This window comes from Belonocnema kinseyi, chromosome 1 (genome assembly GCF_010883055.1).
Source record: "Belonocnema kinseyi isolate 2016_QV_RU_SX_M_011 chromosome 1, B_treatae_v1, whole genome shotgun sequence".
NCBI lineage: Eukaryota > Metazoa > Arthropoda > Insecta > Hymenoptera > Cynipidae > Belonocnema > Belonocnema kinseyi.
Window position 1 is genome coordinate 115,913,954 of NC_046657.1, and position 20,572 is coordinate 115,934,525.

At 27.3% G+C, this 20,572-nt stretch overlaps 1 protein-coding gene across 1 annotated transcript in view; it reads left to right on the forward strand.

The window, feature by feature from the left end:
* The first annotated feature begins 2,315 nt into the window (after nucleotides 1–2,315).
* LOC117169359 (heparan-sulfate 6-O-sulfotransferase 2) overlaps nucleotides 2,316–20,572 on the forward strand; it is a 34,680-nt gene continuing 16,423 nt past the window's right edge. The window contains exons 1-2 of the mRNA XM_033355705.1: nucleotides 2,316–2,890; nucleotides 17,708–18,108. Of these exons, the coding sequence (XP_033211596.1) occupies nucleotides 2,458–2,890; nucleotides 17,708–18,108 (834 nt within the window). The 5' untranslated portion in view covers nucleotides 2,316–2,457. The remainder of the gene's footprint in view (nucleotides 2,891–17,707; nucleotides 18,109–20,572) is intronic.

The window sequence follows — 20,572 nt, forward strand, 5'->3', positions numbered from 1 at the left end:
AAACGTACTTTATTGTACTCTAATACATTTTCCAAAGTTTCAGCTCGATATTTTATTTACAAAAAAAGTTCTTATGTTCAAAAAAACATTCAGTGAACTGAAAAAGTGAGGTCGGTATTAAAGGGCATGCTCTTCGGTGAACATGTGACCAAACTAGTCCCCGGTTATGCACATTTTTTTTGGTGTTCACTGCGTCCACACGAATTGAGATATCGTAACGTTGACACATAAAATAAAAAGCACTAAAGAACGTTTGTATACATCAATATATTGGTAATTTTAAAGAAAGTTTATTTATAAATTGATGGAATAGGATATTACCATTCGAGTTATAGCACTTTGCAGATCATTTTTGGTTTGATGCATTTTAGATTTTTTTATTCGCTCATATTGAGCAATGACACCAATTTCATACTAAATCGTCTAAACCTTGAAAAAAATTAATGTAAGCAATAAAATTTTGCATCTTCGTTGCAAATCAACAAATAAGTACCTGCGCACACGTAACCTATCACTATTTTTTGGGCATTTTTAGCGATATTTAGAGGAGAAAAAAAGAAACTTTGAACGTCGATAAGGTCGAGATCAAGTGACTAAGTTCGTTCATGAAATTTCGGTGTAAAATGATTTTCATTTTTTTGGTCCTAAAAATAAAAGATAAATTTCAAATTGGAAACATAGCAACACCAGCAATGTGCTACAATTTACTCGTCGGAGTTCTCCAACCAACTTCCATAATTCTTGACGTTGAATCGATCAGCTGATAACTATTGTTGACAGTGAACCAACCAGCGGGACTCAGCGTCGGAGTCGCCTTGTCTTTCGCCCTCGGGCGAAATTTTATTTTTATTCTTGGAATTGTTTCATACCAGTACAAAAAATGTACAAGAATATATAACCATTAGAAAATTTTAATTATTTTCTGAAGATGCACATTTCTCAAGATGGGACTTGGACGAATTTTCGAGTATGACATTCTAAGATGTTCCTCGATTTTTTTAAATCGAGGCATCTACTTTATCGACGTTAAAAATTTATTTCCTAATTCCTGTAGTATTTTACTCGAAAACTTTCTTCGTAATTATGAACATTTTGATACATACAAACGTTCCTTAGTGCTTTCGGTATAACTTCCTAAATCCTGAACACGATATCTCAATCCGTTTGGACGTAGTGAGGACCGAAAATAATGAAAATCATTTCATTCTCCATACAAAAATTTTATGAATGAACTTAGTCACGTGATCTCGACTTTATCGACGGTCAAAGTTTCTTTTTCTCTCCGCTAGAAATCGCTAAAAATGCTCCAAAAATAACTATAGGTTACGTTTATGCAGATACTCATTTGTTGATTTGCAACGAATGTGCAAATTTTATTGCTTACATTAAGTTTTTTTAAGGTTTAGACGAATTAGTCCAAAACTGGTATAAGTGCTCAATATACGCGAACCAAAAAATCTGAAATGCATCAAACCAAAAATTATCTGCATAGTGCTATAACTCGAATGGTAATATCCTTTTTCATCGATTTATAAATAAACTTTCTTTAAAACTATAAACACATTGATGTATACAAACGTTCTTTAGTGCTTTTTATTTAATCTGTCAAATTTAAAACACGATATCTCAATCCGTGTGGACACAGTGAACACCAAAAAAATGCTCATATCCGGGGACTAGTTTGGTCACGTGGTCACCAAGAGCATGCCCTTAATAATCGTTTATATTACTTAAAAGAATGAAATTTTAAGATAGACATGAAATAAATATTACTTTAACACTGAATAAACCAATTAAAAATTTATTATTAAAAATAACAGCTGTCATTGAAAGTGAAAATAGACACAAATTAAAATAATTCTTGGCGATCGATAAAAGTAGAAATCTAGTTTTAAGTTCGATTAATTTTATACATTTCAAACAGAGGTCGCCAGTCGCCATAAATTATGTGCTTAAATCCACTATGTCAGATTCAGCCTCCATGCGCTACTAAATGGAGGTTACGAGTTTTTATATCTAGGAGAAAAGGAAAGGATTGTAGAGTTTTGTCAATTTGTGCCTAAAAGGTGCTGCCTCTAACGGACAATAAAGTTATTAATGAAATTATTACTGATGGTACTGGTTATGATTAGTACGTATTTCTCCTTACCATCTCTATTGGTAAGTGATAATGCAATCGACATTACCTACGCCATTCTCTTTTATTCAATTACCGACAGAAGATATAAATTTTTAATGTCCAATTTGATTTACCCCTGCCATAGCCAAAGCCAAGATTATTATTTATTTGATGGCAGCCCTTTGGTATAAAGTGTCATGGCCGCGGTGGTCCGCACTGTGGCAGAAGTCGATCTAAGCAGTTTATTTTCGATTGAGAATACAGCTAGAAGAATAATACAGTTGGGATCGCCTCGACGAGCGTCGGCGGTTTATTAGTTCGGAAAATAATGGGGAGAGATGGGGAGGCGACCGAGCGAAGACGGGATTAGCGATCGGGTAGAATTACTCCCGCAGGAAGTGCGAGTCGAAGCTGCTTCTGGTTCCGCGATGATGGAGTCGCGGTCGCGAGCGACTCGACTCCGCGGCATCGTCGGCATCTGTCTTCTGCTCGCTCTAGCTGGTATCGTTTACCTCGGTTACTTCTGCCCCGATCATGTGTGTGCGCTTACGAATCGCGATCTCAAGGAGTCAGCGAGGGTCGCTGAGGGACTTTCGCTCGGGACCTTCCCTTCGTCGAATGGAATCGGGATCCTGGGACCACCGCGCTCTGGCTTCCGCCTCCAGAGTATAGCAGGCAGCCTCGGATACGACGGCCTCTTCGCCAACGACTCTTCACAATTTGACATCAACGCGCACGATGTTATGATCTTTCTTCACATTCAAAAGACTGGTGAGTTTCAAATGTTCAGAGTATATTTGTACTTTCATACAGATTCCAGAGCATGCGACTTTTTTTACTTTACCAGAAAATGAACAATAAACAATATAAATAATAAATATGTCAAATAATTTTTGTTTATGGTATCTATTTTTCGGTGAAAAATGCTAAGATAACCTATTTTTGTTCAAATATTATAAATAGTTGAAAACATTTAAATAACCTAACGTTCCAAATTGAAAGTTTAATTTTTGAAGTTGTCAAATAATATTTTTTTATAATATCGAATTTTCGGTGAAAATGCTAAGATTACCTATTTTTGCTCAAATATTGCACATATTCCAAAAAATCTACTTTTTTCACGTATTTTATATGGATAAAAATGTTTATCTATTAAATCCTCATAAAAAATTATGTAAATAATAGATTTTCCACACTTTTCTTTAATAAAAAGTTGGTGTTTTTCTTGAGTTGTCAACAATTCACAGTGGAATTTTTAATTTTCATCATGTTTCAACATTTGAATTTTCAAATGTTAAATAATTTTTTGTTTAATTAAAGAATATTAAAACTTACATGTGCAATAGTCAATAATTTTCATCAATTTTCAATATTTTTCAATTTTTAATGGATAAATTTACTAATGTTGATAATTCAAGTTTTACCGAAGAAAACGATTAACATAATTCAAAATTGGTACAAGATTCTAAATATTGTTCAAATTATAATGATAATTTTCTGTTTAAAAAAAGCATTGTTTAAAACCTCAACGTAACTTAAAATTGTTACAAATTTATGACTTTTCTATGAAATGTGATGATTTTTCAATAAAAATACCAATTCCTGATGTAAAACAACAGCAGAATTCGAAACTATAGTTTAAAAATACCAATTGCAGGTAAGACTCACGAACATAACTTAAAGTTGTTAAAAATTATAAATATTCTTTGAAATCTAATTTTTTGAAGCCAATAATTATCAACAAAAAACACTGACCTAACATAAAAATGAATTCTTTAAAAATTTTAATCTTTGTTTTAATTTAATTAAAATAAATAAAAAACGTTAACATAAGCTTAAATTATTCCAAAATTTTCAATCTTATTTGAAATTTATATTGAAAACCGTTAGTTTAACCTACAATTTTACAAAAAATATCAATGTTTTTGTGCAATCTAATCCTTTTTTTTACCGAAAATAAATTCCTGAAAAAAATTTCATCTTTGAAATATAATAATTTATTATTAGAATTGCCACGAAAAGCACTAACATAAAACATGTATATTTTTAATAATTTATTATTATTATTATTACTTTAGGATTTTATATTAAAATTATTTAAAAAATACTCATTTCCAACGAAAAGTACTAACATAAAACATGTTTAATATGTTTGATAAGTTATTATTATTATATGATTTTATAATAAAATTATTAATTTATTTAATAATTTCCAATGAAAAGCACTGCCGGAATTCAATCATAATGTTTTATTTTATTAATTATTATTTTACGATTTATATTGATATTCTTTTCTAAAAATGCTAATTTCCAATGAAAAGTACTAGCATGAAGCATGTATATTTTGAATAATTTATTATTATTATTTTATATGTATATTATTATTAGATAAATTGAAAGTTTTAATTTTATCGCCCAACAGTATTTAAAATTACAAATTTTCCTCAATTCGCATAAAGTTTCCTATTATTTTTTGTATTAAAAGGGATTATTTGGATATTCAATTTTCAAAATTTTAAATTGAATATATAAAACAACTTAAAGTGGTTGCACCACTTGTACTTGTCACTGACAAGTACTACTTCGGTTGTCTGTGGGTAGTATCAAGAAGCTGATTTCAGATGAAAAGGATTAGGTGGTGTAATTTTAACTTTGCAAAAAAGTAATGATATCTAAAGGGAGGGAAGAAATTCCGGACATTTGAAAATTCTATTTTGAGAGCACGTGAAGATCTTAGATATTCTACAAGGAGAAGTTTTTCAAAAAGATTAAGAATATTTTATCAAAATTAAAGTTCACTAACAATAATAGCTAATAATAAAAAAATATAATAACAATAATAGTTTAAAAAATCTTTTGTTTCAGTGGAGTTAAGAGTCGAAAAAAACACTTCTTTTTATTAGTAAAAATGTCTCAGGAACATTAATGTCTCAGTTAAAAAAGCTCACAAATCATACAAAATTGAAAGTAATTTTTTCTAAAGAGACTTTCAACAAGAAAAAAACTACCCCCTTTCGGTAGATCTTTCGCTACAAATTTCATATTAAAAAATTCTAAATTATTTAATTCAAATTTGAATTATTCGAAATCGTATTATTTAAAAATGAAAGCCTTTTAATACTTGATCGATTATAAATTCAGAGCAGTCAAAATCGCAGCTTAAGATTTAAACATTAGAGACTCTTCTTCACATTAATTGTTTAGAATTAAACAATTTCCTATCAAAAGCGTGAATAATTAAAAATAATTTTAAGTTGGAAATTTTTAAAGGATATTTTAATTGAAAATTTTTAATTAGAAAAGTTCAAGATAAGGCAGAGTTTGGAATTTGTGATGGTTATTTTTTGTAGGGCATCGAAATCATTTATGTTACAAATTCAGTTGAAATTAATATTTAAATTTTCAAATTTATATACATGTTGACTGAAAACAACTGGAATATTAAAAACATTTGAATTAAGAATTTAAACGTTCAAAATCATTTTAATATTTGACTGACTGAAAATTCAGAACATTCAACGTCACAGTTAAAAATTTAAATATTAGAAATTTTTCTTTACGTGAATTGTTAAGAAATAAACAATTTCCAAATAAGAGCCTTAATAATTAAAAATAATTTTAAATTGAACATTTTTGAAGAATAATTTCAAGTTAACGCAGCGTTAAACATTCGGGAATTAATAATGTTTTTCACTTTGAATGTCGTTTGAAATTCAACAATTTTAAATTGCGAAAGCCTTTAAATTTGAACAATTTTAGAGCATAACATTTAATTATGTTCGATTTCTATTTAAAAATGTTAAACCTTCCTTACTATTTTAAGATAAAACCCTTTGGTTGATTGTTGTTTATATTTAAAACGTTCAAAATTTAAATACGTACTATTTGATAGTAAGCAAATTTAATTAAGCACGTTCAAGAGTGAAAAATATCAAATTAAAAGCGCTTAAAAGAGAGTAATTGATTATTAAAACATTAGAAATGATTCATTTTGTAATTTAAATCATTCAAACTTGAATCATTGAAATGTGACTAAAAATCAGTGGCTTCTTTTTCGCAAATTCAATCTCGCAAAATAAAGAAATTGAAGTTTACAAGGAAATATATTCGTATAAAATATAAAAAGGATTGAGTTTGAAAGTATCCTGTCTTGAAAATACTACAAAACTTTGCAATTAAAAAGAATTCAAATGGAAGCGGGTCGATTCGTTTAAAGAATGAACGTTGGAATAAAAAAATGGAACGGAAAATGTTAATTTTGGAATTTCGAAGCTATTCAATTTACCGAGGGGCACCATTCAGTGGGCGATCGACTGCCAGGAATTCCATTGATTTCCGTAGATTGCCAATGAGTGGAAGGGAGGTAGAAATACAAAAACAATTGAAAAATAAGAGGGGTATATTAAGATTCCCGCACGTGATTTCCTGAGTGCATATCCTCTCACAATTTACATAAAACGAGAAGCTAAACATTATTCAAACTTATAAACATTTAAATAAATAAAAATAAATTACAAAATTCAGTAGTTTCATTATTTTGATTTTATCCGATTATTTTGTTTTGATAATATTTTTTCTTCCCTAAAAGTTCTAAAAATATGTAATTTGAAAATATTTTTTATTTTGAAAATTAAGATTCGAGGTTTCTTAATATTTAATAAACAGATTCATCGAAAAGTCTCTATGGATAAAACCGGTAAAATTTTTGATTTTTTTTAAATTTCCAAATAAAATTTAATTTAATTGAGCGCTTTCAACTCTTAACTTGATTACGCCACTGAAAAAGATGGCCATGAAATTGGATTCTGCAAATTTGAGAATTCAGCATAATTACATCAACTACGCAAAAGTTATGCTGGGAAATTTTATTTACCAAGTTTTTCGAGATAAATTCTTGCGACTTTGTTCAAATTTTATAAATAATATAATTCATACATTTGAAAGTCGTTATGGTAAATGTTATATTTGAAATAGGTGAAAGTAAAAAAAGTTGACAATATCATTTCCCCAGAATATTATACGCTTATGTTTGAAAGAATAGTTTTCTTAATAACAGGATTTCATTAACCGTATTTTATAAAATAAAATACGTGCTAATTATTTTTTCTATACTCTGTATTAAAATAAATTCGATTATTAAAAATCACGGTGTTATTTGCAGTGTTGATTAAAAACCGAACATGAAAGAATGGAAGTAACGTCTGAAAAGTATATATTTCTACCTGTAAAAAAACTTAATGCATTAAACTCTCGCTTTCAGTCAAGTGTCGGGGGACATCCAATGTTTTTAATGAGAAAGTTTCGTTCAGGTGTCCCTTTTGACATCAGAAAATTTTGTTAACAAAATTATCCGCTATCTTCCATAGGTTTCGAGAAAAATACATAGAAAAATCCCTATTTTTTTGGATTTTCAGCGAATAATCACTAAGATTCAAAAAACACTGTGTACCCAATTCTCTTGAATTACCAAAAAAGAACAATGTCCTACCTACAATAGATCATAAGTTATGACCCCTCAAAGTTTGCCATTTTTGCCTGTTTTTACGGGCAAAAAAGTGGAGTTCAGTTTTTCCAAAATAAATTGTGTCCGTTTTAGTTTGCGTTCATGATGCCAGAGGATAAAATAGAGTCTACAAAAATGTGCTTAGATCTAAAAAAAAGGGTATTTTACACATATTATTTTGGGACTTGCATTGTTTTAAATATGATTTTTGTTTGCATTTTTGACTAAAAACAGAGAATTTGTTTTTTTTTTTTTTTTGAAAATATCTCGTTTCCTGTAAATCCAACAACAAAATTACTTAAGATTACATTAAAGTGAAGTCAATTTGGCGTAATTTCTATTAAAAAAAATTGTCCTAACCCTAATAGGTCACGAGATATGACCTTGAAAAGTGCACTCTTCCTGACCGTACCGCGAAGTAGAAATACGGTCGTATTTCGAAAACTTTGTGTCAAATAAGTGTATATAATTTATTTAGCATGTATAATACGTTTTTTACCATTAATTAATAATTAATTTTTTATAATAAAATCTTGTTAGAATCACTTTTGTGTACTTTTTATGTACTTTTGTGACAAAAAAGTAATTATAATTGATTAAAAATGTGATATGTATTTATTTTCAGTAAATAAATAGTATTTGTATAATTGTTTATAACAATATCTTGTCATAACCACTTTTAAGTACTTTCTGAGTACTTTTCTAACAAAAAGGTCATTATAATTGATTAAAAATGTGATATATACTTTTCATCAGAAAACAACAAGTTTTTTAATAATTGTTTATACCAATATCTTCTGATGAATACTTTTTCTGCATTTAATTTCGTACTTACGTCCAATACATTTGTATTTTGCAGTGATTTCTGTAAATTGTAGATAGTATTCTGTGAAGATTTTTCTGAATTGAAAGTAAGTAACTGATTATTCAAAAGTGATTACAAATGTAATTTATTATTTTTTTAAATTAATAAATTAAGAAGTAATTATGTAAATTGGTTGTGTCTAAAAGTTCCTTAAGTAAATTGGCAACATAGTTCAATAGGTTAGAATAAACCGAATAAAAAATCAATTGTTAATGAATAATTGGATGAAAACATTATTTATTATTGAATTTGTTAATTGAATAACGCACTTCATTCCTGGGCTTAAAATTGTTTTCCATCTTTTTTAAATGAACACGCATTTGCAACAACACTCAGATCAAGAAGTGTTCGTACTTTTTTGCTAGAAAAATATTCAAAGTGGTTATGATAAGATATTGTTCTAAACAATTAATCAAATATTATTTGTTTACTGAAGAGAAATATATATCACATTTGTAATCAGCTTTTTATTTGTTTATTGATAAAAGAACATATCATACATTTTCAATCAATTGCAATCACGATAATACTAAAAAGAAGGCCAAAAAGTAATAATAAGTGGCGATAGCAAGCTTTTGTTATAAACAATTAATTATTTAATAATGGTAAAAGACGTATTATAAATGCTAAATGAATTTAATATACTTATTTGAGACAAAATTTTCGAAATACGACAGGAAATTTTTCAATAAAAACATTGGAAGTAGGATTTTTTCGGGTGCAATACTACCAGATACCTTGACTAGGAGAGAGTGAGACTGCGGGAGCTAGCAGTTCTAGGAAGGCCGCGAATGGGGTGACTGAAAGCGAGAGTTTGATGTAATTTGATAAGTGATATTCAAGTTTTTTTGCAATGAGTGAAATTAGTTGCAAAATGGAAATTAATCGAAATTCTCCTTATTTCTTAATTTAAAAATGATTTAAACTTATTTTAAAGTGATATCTTATATTTATTATAATGTTTTGCAACAAGAAAGTTATTATTTCTTTTATAGAAAAAAGGACGCAAAAATATACAATAATTATATTCTGATAATTATTTGTTTAATTAATTGTATTTAAAAGATAAAAATGAAATTATAATTTTCATATTTTCAGCCTCGAGAAGCAGATCTAATTTTTTTTTTGATTTACAAAAAATCGTAAACAGTTTATATAAAAAAAATTGCCGTTAACACAAAAATTTTAATTCTAAAATAAGAACGTGCATCTTCATCTTGAAAACTATTATTTTTACACTTATTTTGTAATCAATATAAATAAAGAAATGTTTATGATAATGTGAAATACTTGTTTCTGTTCAATGAAAAATTGAACAAATTCCAACTTTTTTATTTTCACCCACTTATATTATTGAATCATAAGAAAGTAATTCTGAAATTCAAGTCAAAATTAGTTATTTAAACAATCATTCAATTGGAAAAAATGTAAATACAAGTACTGAAGAGAATTGTCTTATATCGTTACGAAAATTTAACATACGTTTATTTCACATAGAATATTTCATTGTAATTTAATTAAATTATTAATTTTTCAAACATTTTTAATTTCAGTAATTTTAGATGGGAGGCTTATAAAAATGATAGTGTTTATTCATTTTAATGAAATTAATTCTGGAAAAACATTCCAATTCTTTTGAATTACACGACAACTTTGTTTAGCGTAAATCACCTTTTTTCGTTACTCAAATTTATTGTCCTTGCAAAATTTCAACTGTGTGTAAGGATATAATGTAGGACGTACATTAACTTGATTTATTGCACGAGTAAAATTTCATAACGCGTTTCCAGAGAAAATGTTCACTCTTCTATTATATTTCTTGTGTCAAACTATTTTTATTGTCTTCGCTTCAAAATTCAGGAAATAATTTTAAAAAGTATGAAATTTGAAGAGGAAACTTTTTTTCAACAGATTCGAAAATTATTTAAAAAATTTAGTTTTATAAGTGCAATCATGCACTGCAGTTAATATCGAAATGGTTTTCAATATAAATATTTAGTAACCTCAGAAATAATTTTTTGTACATTTTTCTTAAAATTTGTATATTTATTCTAAAATTGGTTAAATCATTACATCAAAGATTCTACTCAATTTTCTCAAAGTATGAGATCTAAATAGAATGTCCCATTAATTGTGATATTCTTTCCAATATTTTCTAATATTTGCATATTTCTCTGACTTGCATTACATAATTTTTTTTTAATTTGGTTTACATCGAATTTCAGATATTCATATGAATTAAAATTAAACTTGTACGACTTCAAATTTCGATTTTGTTAGATGATTTTGTATGCATTGACATTTAAAATATAAATATTTAATTTATTATTCTTCATTATTTTGAGCCTGAATTAAGTCTTCAAATTTGAGCTCTTTAATTAAAAAATTGAATAAAGCTTTAGTACAAAATGTGTTTATTATTTAGTATTTTACACGGGAAAAGAATTTGATTTTAAAAAGTGTTAAACAATTAACACTATCAACAGGTGGTTTATGTAGTAGATGTTTTAAAAAATAACCCAGAACTTTACCGGTTTTTTAAAAGCTAGAAACAGTTTAAAAACTAACTTGGGCTGAAGTATGTAAAGGAGAGCTTAAAATAGTAAAATTATAATTTCCGAAAATTACTTTAAAAATTACTTAATTAGTTTGGATTTGTCACCATCAATTCTCGATTCTGAAGAAGTTGTAGTGGATTAAGGCGTTTCAAAAAATATTATCTTTAATTCGAGATGTCGTTCCAGGATTTTAGCAGCAATTTTGTTATAGAATGAGAAGGCGAACCCGCATTTTCGATAACAGTTAGCGCTGCTTCCATAATATTTAATCTTGTCTTGATTTGTTGCATGGATTGGTCAGTGGCTTTTTGGTTATCAGAAACCACCTCTTGTTTATTTGACAATTTTGTCATCGTCTTATCGATATATTTACTTGTATAAGTTCTCCCTTTATCGCTACAAGATGATGTTCTTCTAGTAATTTTGTCATAAGGGCTTTCAATGCCTTTCTAACTTTCATAATATTAAAAATGTTCAAATAATGCTGATTCAAATTAATTTAGGTAATCCAAATATTACGGAATAATTCGGAAGAATTCTTGTAGGTAATCCAAATAGTTTGGAACAATTTTTTTGACATTTTTTTTTTATTATCTTAATTGAATATTAAAATTTTTTTGTGTGAAAAATTGATATTTTTTGGTTGAAAATTCATTTTTCTGGTTGAAAATAATTTGTTGTGTAAAATGTTTACCACTTAGTTGAAGACTCAAATATTTGCTAAAAATTACTCTTCTTAAATTGAAAATTAATATATTTTGTTGAATAAATTATCTTTTTTTTTTGTATAAAATTAATCTTGTTTCTTGAAAATTCATCTCTTCAGTAGAAAATATAATTATTTTCTCTTGAAAATTCGTTTTTTCTTGTTGATCATTAATTTTTTTATTTTTAATTTTAATGACTTCATCTTTGGTGAAATTTTGTATTTCTTGCTTGAAAATTCATGTATTTTGTTAAAATTTCGTCTTTCTTGACGGAAAATTAATCTTCTTTCTTAAAAATTTATTTTTTTAGTTCAAACTTCAACTATTTTCGTGAAAAATTGAACTATTTTGTTTGAAAATTAATTTAATGATTGAAAATTCTTCAGTTCGGTTGAAAATTGAACTATTTAGTTGATTTTTTTTTGTAATAAAAAATGTAACTGATTTTTTTTGTAGTTGATAATTTATATTTTTTAGTTAAAATTCAAATGTTTGTTTGAAAATGAATGTATTTTGTTAAAAAAATAGTCTTTTTCGGTAGCAGATGAAACTTCTTGGTTCAAAATTAAATCATTTCGTTAAGAATCATACTTTGTTATTAAGAATTCAACAATTTTGTGAAAAAGTTATTTTTTTTATTGAACCTTTTTCATTTTAGTTGAAAATTCATCCCATTAGTTTAAAAACTGAACTATTTTCCTTAGTCGAACATTTCACTGCTTTGTTGAAAATTCGTGTATTTTCGTTAAAAATGTTCTTTTGGAAGAAAATTAATGTTTTTGCTTGAAAATTCGACTTTCTGGTTCAAATAGTTTTTAACGTGAAAATTGTTATTTTTTTTGTAGAAAATTTATTTTTTTGGTTGAAAATTTAACTACTTGGTTGAAAGTTGAACTGCTTTGTTAAACATTTATTTTTTGGTTGGAAATGTAACATTTAATTTGAAAAATCATCTCTTTGTTTAAAAATTTAACCATTTTGTTAAAAAACCATGGTTTTTTGGTTGAAAATGTATTTTTTAAATGATTAATTATTCCAGTTGAATCTTCGTCATTTTAGTTCAAACAAATCCTTCTCTCTGGTTGATAATTCCTCTTTTTTGTTAGAAAATTAAATTCATTGGTTAACAAGTATTTTCTAAACTGAAAAATGGACTATTTTATTATTTTTTAAAAATTGTTCTTTTGTAGTTGAACATTTTTGTTGTGGAAAATTAATTTCCTTAACTGAACATTGATCTATTTCAGTTTTGGGTGAACAATTTTTTTTTACTTAAAAATTCATTTATTTTGTTGAAAATTTGTCTTTTTTGGAGAAAATTAAACTTCTTCATTCATTTTTTTTTAATATTCATCTATTTGGTTGAAAATTCATGTATTTTGTTGAACATTCGTTTTTTCTCGTAGAAAATAAAACCTCTTGGTTAAAAATTACTTTTTATACTGAAAATTTAACTATTTTATTTTTGATTGAACATCTTTTTGTTTAGTTCAATATTTAACTAATTGGTTGAAAATGTAGGTATTTTTTTAAACACTCGTCTTTTTCGGAAAAAATTTCTGATTTGAAAATTGAGCTATTTGGTTAAATGCTCATCTATTTTGTTGAGAATTCAAAAACTTTGTTTAAAGTAATTCTTTTTGGTTGAAAATTCTCATGATTCTAGCTTAGGCCGATTAATTCACCATAATTTTATATAATCCAGAGTAATCGTAGGTAATCGAGAATAATTCTGTATAATTATTGGTAATCCATTGTAATCTGTCTAATCCGGAAGTAATTCACCGCCGCTGGACCGTTTTTTAGGAGTTGTTGCCACCTCGTGAAGAATGATGATAACAAATCAATTGTTACAATTGTACAAGTTCGACAATGGGCACAATTGATTCCTTAAATTCGCTGAGTCGTAAAATCTCGGCTTATGAAATCATCTTCACTCTTGTAATGAATTAATTTATGTTGGAGAGAAATTCTGAGCATTATTTAAATGTAATAGAAATGCAGACGCACTGCTACTGCTACAAGTGATTTATTAACAATGTCCTTCAGACTCGTTATATATAAACGGGCGTCAAACGTCCGTTGACACTCTGTCTATAAAAAAATAACGTTTTTTATTCGAAGCCACTTAAAGATTTCTTTGGCCAAGTGCCAGCGCGATAGACGACACTGAAAACAATACAATTTCCGTTCTGGAAGATGCATTGTGTTCGCAAATCGTTGAATTATTCATTTGCCATATCCCAATCTGTGGGCTGCAAATCGCAACGAACCGCAAAATTGCAATGCACATCCGTCCCGAAAAAAAATTATTTAGTAACTCAATTTAATCATTTTGTACTCCTTTTCTGATCCTATTGGACTCCTTATAGTTTCTGCTGGATTGGCAAATAGCGGTGAATTAATTTTTTTGATAAGGAATTCTTTTTTAATATACAACCAGGGTTTTTACTGGATAACATATGAAATAATTCGAAATTGAACGAGTTCGTTTTGAAATTCCTAAAATCGCTAAGATTCCAATAGTCAATTTTACAGTTTGAAGCACGTCTAACTTTATATTGTTGAATTTTACAGATTAACTTCCAAATAAAAATTTTCGTATCTTGACTTTAACAATTTTTTTTGTAAGTCTGTACATTTCTATTTATTTAATTCGGAACGTTCATTACTTGGAAATATATAATTATGAATGTTTACTTAAAAACTGGTATAAACATTAAAATTGTGTTTTGAATCCTTCTAGATTAAACCTCGTTTAGAAGAAATCTTGCTACGAAACAGTTTTTTTATTTATCAAAATATAATTTATCTTTTATTCATTACAGAATACATAAAGAAATTTCTAAGCATGTTTTGTAGATCTTACCAATAATTTGAAGATTTAAATGAACAGACTTTAATATTTTGAAGAATCTTTTAAGTTTTTTATTTCTTCCCCGCTCATATATAATGTTAAAGTATAAATTTTTTGTGATATTCAATTTACAAATAACCATATAATATAATGGATTTTTGATGGGATTTATCACTCGGTTTTTAAGTGTACACAAGATTACAAAACATTACCAAAGATTTCAATAGGTTTCAAAATATTTCAAAGATTTTAAAATATTAAAAAGGATTTTGAGCATTTTAAAAGGATTTCATGGATTTCAAAGATTTAAAACAGGCGTGTACGCCAGATCTCAAATACTTTAGAAAACATTTAAAGGATGTCAAAGATTTGAAAAAGGGTACAGTACATCCGATTTCAAAGATTAAAAAATATTTCGAAGATTTGAAACGATTTCAAAAGGTTTCACAACATTTTAGAAGATTCGGAAAGATTTCACGAAGCTTTCAAATAATTCAACGACTTTAACCAATAAAAAAAGGTTTCATAACGAAAGATTTAAGAAAAATTTCACAAATATTTAAAAAGGCTTGACAAAGATTTCAAAGATTTCACAATAATTTCCTGAAGATTTCGAACATTTCATAAAGATTGCAAGAATTTGAACAATGCATGTACACCAGTTTTAAAATATTTTACAAAGATTTCGAACATTTCCAAAGATTTTAAAACTTTCAAAAGATTTAAAAGATTTGAAAATTTTGAAAGAGGTTAAAGTAAACCAGATTTCTAAGATTTTACACAGATTAAAAATATTTTTATGATTTTAAGTTAAGAGCATGTGATACTTAGAAAATTATCGATTTTACCAGTTTTAGTAGTTTAATTCAAATAGTTTTAATTTAGCAAAATGTGATTAATTTGCATAGCGCTTAGGAAATAGTATCGATTTTTTCAGTGTTAGATTCCCCGGCTTTTTCCCTAGGATAAGAAATATTTTGCTTTCAAAATCTGGGAAATGATAGCGAACATTCGAATGGACGTCCCCACACACTTTTTTGTGTTTTTTTTATCAAAAAATTTTTGATATTGCTAACAGCATGCGTGTAGATTTCGAGATTATGTGTGTTACAATTCACCCGAGCGTTACTTCCAAACTACACAATATTTTTGGCCGAAAACTTTGGACTTACAAATAAACATAGTAACTAATTTTCCGGAACTAACCTTGTTTGCAGACAATCATAAAAGTTTATTTCATAAATAATTTCCAGATTATCGAAAAGGCAGAAATGGAAAACGACGTGACCTCAAAATAATGCATATGCATAAAATTTTTATTTAGCACAATACATTTTTTTTCTTATTATCCCTCAAAAAAGAGTCCGGGGACGTCCGCTATGATATTTTATAGCATCTCCGAATTCAGTTTTTAAATATTTTCATTTTTGTGGAAAAAAGCCGGGGAAACTAAGTATCAAATACCCTTAATACAAAAGACTTCAGAATGATTTACAAATAATTAAAATATTTCATAAAAAAATTCAAAAGAATAACAAATTTGAGACGAACAAAAAGTATTTCACAAATAAAAATTAAAGAAAGCTTTCACAAATTTTTCAAAGATTTCATAAAAATGTCAAAAGATGAAAGAAAGTTTCACAAATATTTCACAAAAATTTAAAAAGATTTGACTGAAATTTCAAGATTTTGAGTACTTTAAGAGATTTAAATGAATTCACAAAGATTTCAAAGACAACTTATATGTTCGCAAAAAATTAAGAATTTTTAATGTATGGTTCTGATTTCTTTAAAAATTGTTGGCCAATACAAAATGAAATGGCTCATTTTTACATATATAACAAACGTTTATTTCATTATTTGATGTGAAAAAGGATACCTGGAAAAACTTCACTGTTAGAAAAATCTGTATGAGGTTTAATATACATGTGTGTGAAGCAAATATGCACTACCGCTACTGAAGTTTAATATACAGATCAGTATATAACCTGCTTTCATTTCTTTAAATCTTGTCAAATATTCTCAATGAAATTAATAATCTAGAATTCGTAGATACAGTTGTTATTTATAATGAAAGTGAAATGTACGGGTCAAAATTTTCCTAATTTTGCTCTAAATGGTCAAAATTTAAGGGGAATACAAGTAATTGTAGGTTAAGTCTGTTATTTATTTGCTTGATTGAACTTTTCGACTTATAATCCATTTTTATTTTTGGTTAACTGGAAGAATGTATCATGTTTTATTATTTAGAATAGAAAATTACAGCTAAACTTATTTTAAATTTGTGAAAAATGAAATTATATGATTTTTCTTGTAAGTGATTAACATGAATATATATGAAATTTAATATACGCGCTCTTAATGGCGATTTCATATACTCCAAAATGCAAAAAATTGAATGTTATACTTTGCTATCTCACAATTACTTCTGGAAAAAAATGCAAATAATCGACCGGGCCCTTTTTGAAGACTTTCATTTTTTATGCTTATTTAATTAATTCGAATTACAAAAATCTTCCTTTAAAACAAAAAATTTGATTATGGTTGCCGCATAATTTTATTATAATTCACAATTCAAGTGCAAGTAACATACGAAATATTATAAAATACATACTTCAAAAACTATATTGTATTCAAAACCATTTAATTCCAAGAATCGATCTTACTCAAACAGGGCCCATAGAATTTTCTTAATTTTCATCTTTACATGTTTGTGGAATGCCAGAAAACAATAATCAATTAAAAAATGAACCAATAAAAAAAATGTTTGACAAAAGTTACTGTATTTTTTAGGAAATTTTTTACTTTTCAAATTGATGAAATAAAAGATCTACTTTTTTTTATTAAAGTGCCTGACCAGTCATTTTAATTTTCATCTTAAAATGGTCGTGGGATGACAGACAACCTAAGTCCACAAAAAATTCCATTAGCATTCATTCAACTTTCGTTTAGCTTTAGACTTGCTTCATTCGTAATGTGACCCTTGTAAATTTTTCAGCACTTATCAGAGAACATTTTTTCCGAGCTTTGAATGTCGCTGGGAATCCTGGCCTTTTAATGGCAGGATAAATAAAGTAATTTTTTTTGTTCTAAAACAGGCGGGACATTGTTTGGCAAGCATCTGGTTCGAGACTTGGATTTGCAGCGTCCCTGTTCATGCCAGAGGCGTCGAAAGCGTTGCTTTTGCTTCCGTCCAAACCGAAACGAGAATTGGCTCTTTTCGAGATACTCGACAGGATGGAAGTGCGGATTGCACGCAGATTGGACTGAGTTAACTGGGTGTGTGGATGGGGAATTAAATAAAATCGAGGGAAACGTGAAGAGACGATATTTCTACGTGACAATCATCAGAGATCCTATTGCTAGGTATCTTTCTGAATTCAGACACGTTCAGAGAGGCGCCACGTGGAGAGGAGCACGTCATTGGTGTGCAGGAACGCAAACTAATATTCCTCAATGTTATCCTGGTCCGAATTGGGAAGGGGTTTCTTTGGAACAGGTATTTTCATTTTTATATTTTCTACACGCCTCACTAATCATATGTACCTGAAGTTTCGAACGTTCAAATGAACGAAATATTTTTCCACGTTTCTATTTTTCCCACAAATATTGTTCCAACTGTAATTTAAAATATGCATGATAATTCTTTTCCAATATAAATAAACAAACATTTAGCACTTTTTTTTGGATTTACATAGTCATCAGTAACAAATTTGGTTCATTTGAACGTTCAGAACTTCAAGCACATACTATTCATTTATATTTGTACAAACTAGTCAGTATAGTCTTTTTAATTTGGAACCTGAGATTTTCCATTAAAAAAATCTTTCAAGGCATGACATTTTTAAAAGGTCTTAAAAAACTTGAAATTTTGTTAATTTATCAAAACTATTTTGCTTTACAGGTTGCGCATTATTTTGACTCCTAATTGCAATGTTTTCAAATTTTAATGAAGAATAAGATTATGCCCGTATTTATAACATTTGCATATAATTTACCATTATTAAATTCTAAATTAAGCCTTAAATTAATCATTTTAAATGTAACATCAAATTTATTGAATAACTGACATTATTTCAATCAAAATTGGTCTATTTGAAATTGTAACTTTGAAAACTTTTTTGAAATTCGAAGCTTTATTGTTTCATTTCAATTCAAAAGCGTTATTACTTGAACAGTAAATTTAAACTGAAATACATTCCACATTCAATAATTTGTATTTAATTTTTATAAATTATAAAAATTTTAATTGTTGCGTTTGAAATTTACCAGTTTGAAGTTTTCGAAAATACAAATTGAAAGCGTTTGCATCTGCACTATTTTTAATTATTAGCGTTTAGAATTTGATTATTTAAAAATCGAAGAAATTGAAATTAAACAATTTTAATGAAAAAATTGTTAGGGATCATCCACAAACTACGTTACCAATTTTTTGTTAATTTTTATCCCCCTCCTATCCCCCTCATCGAAAACCATCGATTCGGTTATGCCCCCCCCCCCCCACTGAAAGTACCGTAGCCTTCAGGTAAAACCCGATTTTACGTTTGTAATATTTTTTTTTGTCTTTACATCGATTCAAGTTGGTAATATGTCCATATTGTCAATATGATCGTGTTGTAAATTATAAACTTCGATAACAAATCAACAATTAAAATAAAAAAGTTATTTTCAGAGTCAAAGTTGAAATGTACCTGATTGAATTTTATGTGACTGTTAATACCGGTATTATTGAATTTTTAAACTAAGAAGGGTACATTTTGAACGAAAAATGGAATAATTAAACTTTGAATTGAAAAAAAAAATCATTTGAAATTATATAAAAAATGAATTTTCTGCCAAATATTGATTTTTTCTACTAAATTATTGAAATTTCAAGACAAATTAACGAATTTTCTGTACGAAACAGTTGAATTATCAAATAAAAAAATTGAAATTTTGATTTAAAAAAAATTAATTTTATACCAAAAATACAAGAATGCTCAACCCAAAAGTTGAATTTTCAACTAAGCTAGATTAATTTTCAATTAAAAAATGACTAACTAAATCGTTCAATTTTCAACCAAAGAGATGAATTTTTAACTAACATTTTTTATTGTCAACCCTAAAATGCATTTTTAAGAAACTAGTTCCAACTTTCAGACCTAGTTAAATTTTTAACCAAAAAGATTGATTTTTATACAAAAAGATTAATTTTCTATCGAAAAAAACGCATTTTTAATAAAATTTAACAGTTCTCAACCAAAAAGTTGAATTTTCAACTATAAAAGAAGAATTTCTAATCAAATTCAATAGTTTTTAACCAAAAAGTTGAATTTTCAACTAAAAAATATGAATTTTTAAACAAAAAGATTAACTTACTAACAAAAAAGATGAGTTTTAAATCCAATTCAATAGTTCTGAACCAAAAAGTTGAATTTCCATGTAAAAAAGATGCATTTTTTAAAAAAAGTATTAATTTACTACCAAAAAAGGAGAATTTGAAATAAAATTTAAGAGTTCTCAACCAAAAAATTTGAAAGTTCAAGTGAAAAAGATTAATTTTTAAACAAAAATCCTAATTTACTCAAAAAAAGACAAATTTTTAATAAAATTCAAGGATTTTGAATCAAAGCGTTGAATTTTCAATTGAAAAAGAAGAATTTTTAAACAAAACAATTAATTTACTACCAAAAGGCGAATTTTTAATAAAATTCAAGAGTTCTTAACCAAAAAGTTGAATTTTTAAACAAAAATATTAATTTACTACAAAAAAGACCAACTTTTAATCAAATTCAAGAATTCTGAACCAAAAAGTTGAATTTTTAAACAAAAATATGAATTTACTACAAAAAAAGACCAACTTTTAATAAAATTCAGGAATTCTTAACCAAAAAGTTGAATTTGCACAATTTTCTTAACAAAAAGATCAATTTTCTACCAAAAACATTCATGATCTGGCCAACTGTAGGTTTTGTGGCGACCCC